The sequence below is a fragment of the Glossina fuscipes genome, unplaced genomic scaffold (assembly GCF_014805625.2).
Source record: "Glossina fuscipes isolate IAEA_lab_2018 unplaced genomic scaffold, Yale_Gfus_2 3, whole genome shotgun sequence".
Taxonomy (NCBI): domain Eukaryota; kingdom Metazoa; phylum Arthropoda; class Insecta; order Diptera; family Glossinidae; genus Glossina; species Glossina fuscipes.
In genome coordinates this window covers 12,233,295-12,245,525 of record NW_023998417.1, presented here as the reverse complement: position 1 = coordinate 12,245,525, position 12,231 = coordinate 12,233,295, and the positions used below count along the sequence as shown (strand labels likewise).

Sequence of the window (12,231 nt, the reverse complement as noted above, 5' to 3'; positions counted from 1 at the left end):
TCTCATAAAAATTAAACAACTATTGAAAGCAAAACTTTTACATAACATTATGTTTTCGGCTGCGCGTACTACCAGTGCTCCATTATGTGCTGAAACTGAAAATTCGTTTAGGTATTTACGGTTTACTTACTTTCAATCGCCCACTTAACCCTAAAACGTTTATTGATTTCAAATAGAGCTGAATAACATAACAATTAATTATTTAACTCATATGCGTGAAGTTTGAAAAGCAATTAAATCAGAAGTGAAATGCATTTTGCGTAGTTTTGTGAAAGGTCGGTCGGATCAGTAACTTAAAAAACTGTTACTTGATTTTATACATGCATTCAAGTATATATAGTGTTGCAGTTGATTAAAAAAAAAAAAATGTTTCGATTCGAATATTGATTTTCACTTCTTTACTATATCATCTTTACGAAACACATATTAAGCGAATAATTTAATTCGTTATAGCAGATCGATTCGCAGATTAATTATATACACACTGCAAGAAGAGAATTTAAATTCTTTTGCGTTAAGCTCTACCAATAGTCCGCTTACTTTTCTACGCTTATGAAAATTTCTTCCAGTGTAAAGGGCTTGAAAGCATATATATATTTCTGTAGAAAAGTCGTGGGCTGTAAATAGTCCGACAGGACTACAGCCCAGGAAAGAGCCTGGAATGGCCGAATAGTTGCGGATAGAACGGTTTCAACGATCTAAAAATATAATAATATCTTCTTAAGCTCTACTTATTTTCGGGTCTATGTGGGAGACTGATCATAGTGCAGACCATTCTCACGAAGAATCCTCAAAGGACTGGGTTCGATGTGTTTATCAAACACTAAATTCAAGAATTGTTGTAAGTCGTCTTTAGCTATTGTGGGCGCTTTTTGGATTAGCTTTTTTTTTTCTCTCTTAATTTATATGTCATTTGCAAACGTAGGGTATATCAACTTTGTATTTTTTTCTTTCGCTTGAATCTTTTTAATCGCATGAGAGATGGGCGGATAGATAGGGAGACATGGTTAACGGGTAACGCTTAATAGAGATGTGAACGTTCTAGTATAAGGCAACAAAGTTCTTAAAATTTGTGATCCTTAAGTGATTGCGGCTGACAGCTTTCAGCCTAATAACTGCTTTATATGTAAGATGAAAAGTCTCGTTTTTTTTTAAAAGCGTCATTCAATCAAAAATCAATGGTTTCCATAAGCATTCGCTATATACACAATTTTCACAAAAATGGGTACAAAGGTTTTCTTTCTTTTACGCCTTTTAATCTCTCACGTAACACTAGTTTATAAGAATTACCAAGTTTACAGCAATTGAATACAATCAATTTTTATGTACACACATATACAAGAAAACACTCGACCTTGTGTGGATGGGTTTACAGTGACTGGCTTTAGCATTCAATGTCTTAATTAATTGTAGGTTTTTTTTTTTTTTTTTTTTTTTTTTTTTTTTTTTTTGCGGATAATTTGATTTCAAAGTTGAAAACATAGAAATTAAATTTTGTTTTCTATAAAAACTTGTTGTACGTAGTAGTGTATAATAAATGTAATCAAATCATTTTAGAACAAATAAATTAAATTTTCTAATAAATTATGTTTTTTCATTTTCCTCGGACAATTGAAACTCTTTTTAAGATGTTTTAGCGGTGAATTTACTAGATTTATCCCCCACGTTAGCCAAGATGAGTCGACGACTTTCATTTCAGGTCAACGATATTAAACTTAAATTCTTTAGGTCAATTGAAAATATTCTTTACACAAACACAATCATTTTTACAATCTTATGCTAAATCTGAAATTAAATATTTTTTATATTCATTTCCTTTCGGTGACACATAAATTTATAAAGTTTTTCTTCAATAATATTTGTAATAAATTATAAGTTTTTTTATTTTAATTTCACCCTAATTAGTTGATTGACACAATCAACAGGCGTGAGTCAGATAAAACGTAAGGTTAACCGCTAAATATTAAAATCTGAAAACTAAAATGTCTTACACTCCCAGTTCTGGCGAGTAAGAATTGCTGTAAGCATGTATGTAGGCGTGAGATGTTGACAATATCTTTAATAGGATGCCACCAACTGCCTTGGAAAAGCATTATAAAAGAAATAGTAACATATACATACGCAGGCAATTAAGTCAGTTGATTATTATTATTTTAATTTTTTTTTTCTTGTATCCGCTAAGCCGAGTGTGTTAGATTTGCCAACTGTTTGTAACATATAAAAACAGTGGCGTATATATGTTCGATTGTTCTTGTTGTTGATAGCCGAATCGATTTTTTTGAGTCTCTTGTAAATCGGCTACATTAGTCCATTCCCTTTTTTTCCTTGAGTTTGGCATAGTCAAATTCTATAGTTTTACATCTTCGAATTGCTTATTGCATTTTTCGTTAGCAAAGTTGAGTAAAAGCTCAAATTCATAATAATAATAGTAATAAAATAATAAAAAATGCAGCCAAGACATGCATTTGAATTATGTCAAATATCGGAAAATGTTGCCAAATTTGAAAAACGTATGATTTGACATTCGATCAATGAATCAAGATCGTCGCTATATGGCATCATGCAATCCAATTGCTGTGCGCAAGCTTATTGCGGGTATCAAAAGATTCGACCCAAATCAAATACAATTCTTTCTTTTTATTATTATTTTTTGAATAATTTACGGATTTTTTGCCGCCATATATAGGTCTCGAGAATGCATGGTAGCATTAATGGTGGTAAAGTTGATTGACAGACACCTTTTATCATTCGTTCGTATTAAAGCAAGTGTGGCGTGTTGTGTATAGTAGCAATACGACTAATAATATAAACTATGTTGTAACCAGAAGTTAAGGCTAAAAATTTCATCTATTTTGTATTATGAAAAAGATAAATTAAGCGAATTTGTGTTAAACTGAAGAAAAATGAGATTAAGAGGTTAAGAGCAAGTACTTATTTTTACAATCATTACATTTTCACACCGTTGTGTAGTGCTGCAAGGGCAGCAACAAGATTTAAGACGTATTTTCACGTACCGCTGCGCAGGTTTGTTCAATGAGATAATTTTCCTTTAAAATAAAAAATAACCAGTGCTAACATTACGTACTTTGTTTGTTGTCTTCTTTAGGTCGATGGTAATGATTTGGCTCAACACGGCAATAACATTAATTTTACTTATCTTGCCAATAATTTCGATGGCAATATATTGAGGAATCCTATGGACTGTATACCATTGGCTGTGGGTGGAGGCTCTCATCATCCGCATTTAATGGCTTCCAGTAATACCGTTAATGTTACTGTAGCTTCTGCGGCTTTAGCAGCTGGCTCCGGCTATTCACACCATCCAAATTTGAACGCGAACCCTCTTCATCAGCATCATCATCATCATCTTTTAAGTCATAATACAGCATATGCCAATAGTTACGCCATTCATCATGGTGTTGGCAATGGCAATCATCATCATATACATAGCGAACAAACCAAATCGTTGCAAGAATTGCAACACGAAGTGGGCGCGCTATTGGAATTTCGCGATCTAGTGATTGAAACATTTCCTGATCTCAAACAGAAAATGGCATCTATGTCCTCGGCAGCTTCGACCACCTCAAATACGGGTGGCCTAACAAACGGTGGCCAATCTGTGGGGAGTGTAATAAGCGCCGCCGGTTCAACAGCTACCTTAACTAGTGGAGGCACGTTAGTGTCGAGACGTGAATGGGAGCCCGGCATTCGTATAAAGCGTAAGATATCCCAAAAGGAAACAAGTCAACCCGCCGCTACAGAGCTATCCTCATCGTCGTTGACAAGGAGTCGCAGTAATTCACATAGCGGTAAAAAGGAACCAAAGAGTAGTAGTGGTGGCGGTAGCAGCGCTAACGGTGGTGGAAGTGGCGAAAACAATAACGGCAGTGTAATACAAGACTCAGGTTTCTCTACAGAGACCAGTTCATCGAAAGAGGGCCATAGTGCCTCTTCAACGAATGGTGCTTCAACAGTAAGTGTTTTTAATTTGTATTTATTGTAAAGACAAATATTGGTCCAAATTTTTTACCAACTTTCCTGTTAACAAAGGGCGCCATAGCTTCAAATCGCTTGTCATGTCCGGAATCCGATGATGAATTGCTGAATCTGCTCGACGTCATACATCGTAAATCAAATCGTTTACGTGACGAGGTCGAACACTTGCAGAATTATGAACGCCAGCAATTGCGCCAGCAATCCACTTGTAGTAGTGAAGATCAGCTGGATATGAACGAAGGAGCAGCGGGTATTTCCAAATCTAGTAGTAGTAGTGCCAATACAGCTTTGACACCAAAAACTTTTCGAGAGCATGTTGAACGCCTCAGCAAAGAGGATATTAAACAATTGCGTAGAGAGCGTGATCGTTTGCTTGACAAATTGGCTGAAATGGAAGCTGAGACTTTAACCGGTCGTATTAAAGCGGCTAAAATGAACGATCAAGTCGAAGAGTTGATTAATGTGAAAAAGGAACTAGAAGAACAACTAAAACTGGCCATGGCTCAGAAGTTGGAGTTAAGCTCGAGAATACAGCAATTGCAGCAACAACAACAAAGCAAAACTCCTCTAAGATTAAAGTAAGAAAAAAGAAAATTTAATGGCATGTAATTTATAATTTATATACGTACATATCGTTTACAGTCATCAAGACCGATCCAGTCAAATTATTGGGTTATGCGCCTCTGCTAACACAGTGGTCTCTACCGTTAGTACGATACCCACACAACCACAAACGGATTTTGTGCGTGCAAGACAACAAAATACATTCCAACCTCTTGTGGTAGATAATCAACAACAACAACAACAAATGCTTCCTTTTCCCTCCTCTACCGAGAATAGTCATCAAAATTTGATTCCATTCCATCAAAGCAGTGATACCACAACAAAACGTAATCAACAACAACCTCAGCAATTCTCTGTGGATCAGTTAGGGCGTCTTGATGGTATAATTAGCACCACGGGATCGCGGGCTAACAAATGTCGTGTCACCGATTCCAAACGATTTGCTGCTATATTATTGGAGACTAGTGTGATAGAACTGCAAAGGCAACTATTAACCTTAACTGTTCAGAATCAAGTGAGCTCTTTGGAAGTGGTATTTGAAAATGCTTATGTTTGCTTTAAATTATTCTTAAATTGTAGGTTTTAACGCAAAAGTTAGAACAAGCCTCCAAATCAAAGAGTCATTTAGTGAAAAGGCTAGATAAGACAAAAGATGATGTAGAGGATTTAAGATTTCAGGTAATCCATAATGTGTAGAGTTCCATAAAAATCTTGATATTAATTAGTTCAGTTGTGCTTTGCAGTTGGAGGAAAAGAATATTGAGTTAGAAGGTACTAAGGCTCAACTACGTGTGCTCGAATCTCGATTGCATTCAACAACACCGAACAGCGGTGCTGGTACTAATTCCTATTTACATTCGCATCAAGATTATGAGACAAATCGATCTTCGGCCTCTACAACTTTGATGATGAGCAGGCGAGACGGCAGTGAGATCCGCTCACAAACGCCTTTAACATCGAGTTGCGGGCAAATGCCGCAACCAGCTGCTACACAAATTTCCACACCCAGCATGAAGGCTATGGTTCCTTTACCAATGGACGAGCTGCAGCATAACAGTAGTAGCACAGAATCCGCCCACGATCATGAATTGCAACTAGACGCGAACAATAAAAGCATTCAACGTGATTCTGGCGGTTCAGGTATTTTAAGCATTAGTGTGGGTGGAATTAGTCCGTTCGAAAAGCAACAGCAACAGCATCAGCAACAAGAGCAAAAGCAGCAGCATCAACAGCAAATTACTGCCTTGAGAAATCAAGTGCAAGCTTTAAAAAAATTTAGCGGGGCAACCACAAAACCCAGTAAAATACCATTGCCTGGCAGCAAAGCAGCCGCCTATTTTGCAGGTAGGCTGCTGTCAAATATATCCTCAATGAATATTGTATAAGATCGATCGATAAACATTTTATGATTCTTAGGTAAACCTCCAACCGGGAGACCGTCAACTGCTGGACGCTCACCACCATCAGTGAACTCATCAACCTCGTCGAATCGCTCGCCCTTGAGTCGGAGCACTGGCAATTTGTTGTATTCGAAATCACCCAACAGTCTAAAAAGAACTGATTCTGCACAAAGTATACGTAAAGATAACAATCATAACTCATCGTCTTTGAGTACCAATACCAGTCGCAGTTCCACCTCTTCGTCCATACCATTGGCTACTACGCCATACGGTTCGACACCAAAATCTACGATATCATATAATACAAATAACAACAACAACAATAACAGTCCGTCCTCGAGGGTTTTGCAAAACTCTCCTTTACCCAAACCCAAACGAGAATCGCTATCAACACGAGTGAAACACATGGATTCTTTGTCGCGTGCTTATAACCATCTACAACAGAACCATTCAAATAATAATGATGGCAATACAGGCACGACTGTGGTGGCGATTAGTACCACACCTAGTGGGAGTGATAAAGCTGCCAGTAGTTGTGTTAGTAGCACACCCAAAACTAAAACAGTAACATCACAACTTACCTCGTCATTGCGAAAGGATCTCCAATTAAGCTCGAGCAGTTTCTCCCATGGCTCTCAAGCATTTCCACGCCGAGCCACTGGTGGAATAACCTTTAACAATACCAACCCCACTACCACAAGACGCTTTAGTAGTGCCTCCGTGGTGGGAGCCCGTATGGCAGCCGCACGTCAGGCTGAAACCGATTTGCAAAACAGTAGCAATGTAAACGGCAGCAGTAGTGCAAACACTGCAGCTGGTGCTCAAGCTTCCTCCTCATCAAGTGGCCACGGTGCGAGCGGTGGTGGTGGTAATGGTACAGCCAGCGATAGTGACAGTGGCAAGGTACGCACTTTAAAATCAGCATTTTTGGGTTGGTTTAATAAAATCTAAACATTTTCTCAATAACAAACATCAAAAACAAAAACAAAAAAAGTCATCATATTTTCGTTTGTTCAGCAAGAAACAAAAAAAAAAAAAATTGAAAAAAAAAAAATAAAACAAGAAGATTTGAATCGGACGAAAAGAGAACAAAAACATTAAGGAAAAGCATACAAATCAAAATGAAAAGCAAAACTCTTTCATATGTAATTGTAATCGTTTAACATACATATTCAACTATTGACACAATGCATACGTACATACATACATACATACATACATACATACATACATACATCCATACATACATATACACGTACATACGTGCATATACCATTTGTATACTCAATCTCTGGATCAGCTTAAGTTCATAAATTATTTACATATTAAACAGTAAAACAACAACACACCATATATTTAAGATGAATAGACATACGAAGGTAAAACATTTCATGCCCTCGTCGTACATTTACTTATATAAAGTTTTCCTTACATATGCATATACATATACATATACATACATACATGCATACATGCATACATAATTTAATATCAAACCAAAAACAGAGAATATCGCATTAATTTCATACGAAAACGTAGAGTAAAAACAAAAAAGAAGGGAAAAAATTTAACGTTGATCGCTTGTAAAGCTAAAAAAAAATTTAATTAACTTACATATACATACGTACATATGCATTTCATTAAAGATTTTCTTTCAAATGATTCTATTTTTTATTTAAATTTTCCCCACGCATCACACATATTTTTGTCCATAATTAACTTTTATTTACTCATCTAATCGCGTTTGTAACGTAAAGCGCTGAATGTTAACAAAATTTTTTTTTTTCATTTATTGCTTTAACTACTTCTCATACTCACACAGTATATTTTTAATTTATTAAACCATGAAGTACAAAAGTTTATTTAGTAACAAACAATTAACAAACTTTGCTGTGTGTACATTTCCAATATATGCGCGCGCAAACCGCAATGCACTCATCTATAAGCTGCTTTAGTATTTCCTGGCGATTCCCAAACTTTCGGTTCGGTATGCGGTTTAAAAACGGCCTCAATTTGTGTGTATGTACGTACCAGGGATCAAGTGCATTTTTATTAAATATTTTTCGGCTAAAAAATTTCAATAAATTTTAAAATTAATTTAATTTAAATACATCCACACTTAAATTAGAGATTCCGATAATTCAAATTGAATTACCAAGGCAATCTGTTATATGCCTCTTTATCTTTCATTACCTTTTGCAATATCCTGCTGTCGATATGTAATTACATTCCATTTCATTCGAGAGTTTATTCGATACATAGATCAGAATGTGAAAAGACATAAAGATTTTTTTGTTCCGTAAATCTGAATGAAGGGACGCTTCTTTAGACATTGTTCGTTTTTAGGTTTTCAAAAACTTCACAAAAACTACTTGTAATGAACAAGTGAATGAATCTTTTTGAATGAGGTTATCTGCCTGCCTGTCCAAGTTGTTCTCGTTTCGTTGCAAATGCGTGAGAAAGTGCGCTTTCATGGTCGATCAGGGCAACCCTTTATGCCCTGCATAAAGCGTAATTCTTAACTTTTCATTAATTGTGTTAACCGTGCAATCGTTGCAATTATTACTTTATTAGGTTAGGTTTATCAGGTTTATTTAGAGGGAGCCTGTACAGAAATGAAGGCAAACTCATTAACTCTCTCTACTTTTATTTACTATTCTATTTATTATTCTATTTTAATTATACAAAAACTTGCTTACGATATGAAATAGTGATGAAATTGCTTCAGAAATTGAAAAATGTTGGACCAGATTATAGATCAGTTTTAAGCACTTGTTCGGTGCAATAACTAGAGGAAGACTAAATCCGAGCAGTACAAAATATGAAAATGTAATTTTTAAGTTCCGATAATTAATCTTTTGCTGTCTATAATTTAATTTTTTGAAATTCTATTTTTCGACTCATAAAAAATGTTCGCCTTATTGTTAGTTTTATGCAGTTAAAGTTAAGCCTACGATCCCATGCCACGCTACTAAATATTTACTAAACTTTTCCAAGGAATGTTAATGCTATCCAATCTCTAGGTTTGCTTAGGAATGGGAGTAGGTTTGTGAATTAAGTAATAAAATCTTCCACTTTTTGAGAAGCAATTGATTATGAACATAAGCGCTCCTTGTATACTACTGAAGTTGTTGGGAGGAAAAGTATTACATTGTAAAATATTTACATTGAAAAGATTACGTAATAGTACAGGCGAAAGAAGGAAAAGTGTTTACGTAGCATTATGTTCTCTTCCACATCCGATCCGTTTCGAAAGAAAAATGTTATTGGGGTCAATAAAGGAAATAAGCTTACCTTTGATGATTTTTTTCAATATATTCGTAATGGGGTCAGCGTCCAGAATTACTTAGCTTAAAATTTGAATTACTTTCGAAGAAAATTCATAATAACATAACTTAAGGCACGCGCAAGTGATAATACTCGTCAAAAAGTCAACTCCTTGGCATGCTCAAATTTTGAGCAGATTGAATCACATTGTCGAATATATTGCTCTTGTCATCAATTTTGTCAAAGTTTATGATCATATGTAGTGTTATTTGAGAAAGATTGTGCTAAAATGACCAACAACGTGTGGGCACTTCAACTCTGACAAAATTGTTGCACTGAATGGTAATTCTTGGGCATATAGAAAATAATTCAGGTTGGGAGCTCCTTGAATTTTTTTTTTTCTTTTTAAAAGATAAATAATAATTTTTTTAAGTTCATCCTGTGCTGCTCTTGTAGGCAACAACGATATGATTTGCTTTTGGATTGATGGTGTAAATATCAAATTTTACATCCGATATTGAGCAAATTTCATAGGCTCTCTCGAGTACTGACAACTTACTAATAAAAGTATGGTAAAAATAATTATAGTATCTGAGAGAACGTGAAAAGTTGAAGTTATCACCTAGGAAATGATGATGCAAACAAATGGGCAAATCTAGGATGGACGCGCTCTTACAGGTTTTCGACTTGCACATGGCGAGCCTAGGCTTAGGCCCAAGCTCGTAAAATAATATAAAAGCAAAAAAAAAAACTAACATTTTTGCTAGTTGTAAGTGAGAAGGCCAAACCGATTTTGAATATCTACCTGACATAAGCCTTTCAGACAAAGATCGTAAATACTAAGCGGAATTCCAATGGATAGACGGACGGCCTTTGCTACACTGAATCGGGCATTCGCGCTATTGGGAAATAATACACTAAAAAAAATTCCAACCTTTACTTAATACCCGGGCAGAACCTGCTTAGAAGTTAAATTAAAAAAAACTCAAAATGAAAAGTAATTACGAATTAAAACATCAATAATGTTATATGTGAAATCATATTTAATTTTTTTGTTCCAACATGTTCTTGGCCAATGCACAGTTTTGAAATCGTTTAGTGATTTTTATCCATTTATGTATAAGAGATATTCATGGAATTTCCAAAGTCGCAACGGATGGAATAGAATTTCAAAGTTATGCATGAACATTAGAGCCGTAACAACGAGAAAACTAAAATAGCCTCCAATCGCAATTTTAATATATTTCCATTGAGTCTTGTTTCAAAGATTCGTATCAGATGATCCACCCTAACACTTTTCAATCAAAGCTATCAATTAACGAAAATCTTGTGGGTCCATGTTTCAAAGACTACTTCTCGCTGTGCATGCCAAAAATTGTTGGAATTATTTCTAAAAGGATTAACATCGAAGAATATACCAAAAATATTTATAAAAAACAGTACTTGTCCCGTAGTCGCTTAACGCAAACATATCGCTGCTTTTTTGCTTTCGGCCAACACCCATAGGTACTTTCTAATACGTAGTAGAATTTCATTAATCCTAGCTTCACGTATATGTATCTATTCATATGTATATGTATAACATCTATCTATTCATAAAGAAATGAGAAACAAAAATATTCGCTAACGTGTAGTTTTAGAAAATCAAGTCAAAAATTCGAACGTCTTATATACTTATTTGATTTATTCTTTTTAATTCGTTCTTAAAGAAACTGTAAATAATTACTTAAGTCGTCGTAAATCATTTCATAAAATATTTAAATAAGAAAAAGATTAAGTTTTCTACACACACACAACATACATATGTACACACACACACACATACACACACACACACACAGCTACATATAGAAAACAAAACAAGTCATGGTTAAATGGAGTCAGTCGTAAAGTTAACTTTAAGTCTTGCGTGCTGCTGCAGTGTTGACGTGTTGACGATTAGAACAAAGCGTTATTATCACTCGTACATGTTTCTAATGAGAATTAACCTTCGTTTCGTTTGTAAAACTACATCTGTTTATATAATATTGATATCATTGAAACTTCTGAATGAATTTTTTTTTCCTCTTTATATATTTAATAATTTAATTTTTTTTTTTTTTTTTTTTCTTACTTTTAAGGTTTAAATTAAAGTCTTGCCTCGTGTTTTTATGTTGTGTGTTTCTCGTCTTAACTGATAGATAATCCTTTTTAATCTTTAAATTACATTTATGAAAGCATATTTATATAAATCTATTTAATTAATGTGTTTGTACATATATTTTATATGAAATCAATTTAATTTTACCCAATATATTTCGTTTACGTCTGTATAAGTTTAACGCTTAACCACTCATAAATGTTTGTTTTTCTACTCATTCTACCGTTTAAATATATTTATATGTGAATACGTTTGTTTTTTAACTTCTATCTAAAAAAAAAAAAAAAAGAAAAAAAAACAATTCTAAGAATACAAAAATTCAATAATAATTTCATAATTTTAAACAAATTATTTCAATTGCCTTTTGATATGTTTTGTAAATTAGGAAATAAACAAGATCAAGATTAAAAATTTATAATCGTGTTGGTAAGAGAAGGTCAGGAGGAGGGTTAAAGAAAGGAGAAACAAATTGTCATAAAATAGAGCCCTCTTCAAGCCGCTTCTCAAAATGTACCAGTCCTTTTAGACAAAATACTAATATAAAAACTTTATTATTTTGTTTTTGCATAACTTTACGACAAATCTTTTCTTTTATTGAGTGTTGGCCCTTAAGTAAGAAGGACATATCTCCCTCTCTCTCTTTCTCTCTCTGTCTCTCTCTTGCCTAGTAGGTTCACAAAGCCGACTTGTTACACGCAAAAAGAATTTTATCCATAATCTGAGATCACTTAATCGAAACAGATATTCCTACCGATGCCTTCAACTGATCTTTCATTATATACTGACAATTTGTATACCATTAACACTTCACAGTACTTTATGATGTTCGAGGCAACGCAAACTTGTAAAAAATAGACTCAATGC

At 34.5% G+C, this 12,231-nt stretch overlaps 1 protein-coding gene across 9 annotated transcripts in view; it reads left to right on the top strand.

Annotated features, from left to right (window-relative positions):
- LOC119634584 (putative uncharacterized protein DDB_G0277255) overlaps positions 1-12,231 on the top strand; it is a 106,121-nt gene that overhangs the window by 86,608 nt on the left and 7,282 nt on the right. For all 9 annotated transcript variants that reach the window (XR_005246965.1, XM_038028826.1, XM_038028828.1 and 6 more), the window contains exons 2-7: positions 3,107-3,973; positions 4,051-4,574; positions 4,639-5,074; positions 5,140-5,238; positions 5,304-5,904; positions 5,977-6,863. Coding sequence is in view for 8 of the 9 variants with exons in the window: in XM_038028826.1 (XP_037884754.1) it covers positions 3,107-3,973; positions 4,051-4,574; positions 4,639-5,074; positions 5,140-5,238; positions 5,304-5,904; positions 5,977-6,863 (3,414 nt within the window). In the remaining variant the exon portion in view is untranslated. The remainder of the gene's footprint in view (positions 1-3,106; positions 3,974-4,050; positions 4,575-4,638; positions 5,075-5,139; positions 5,239-5,303; positions 5,905-5,976; positions 6,864-12,231) is intronic.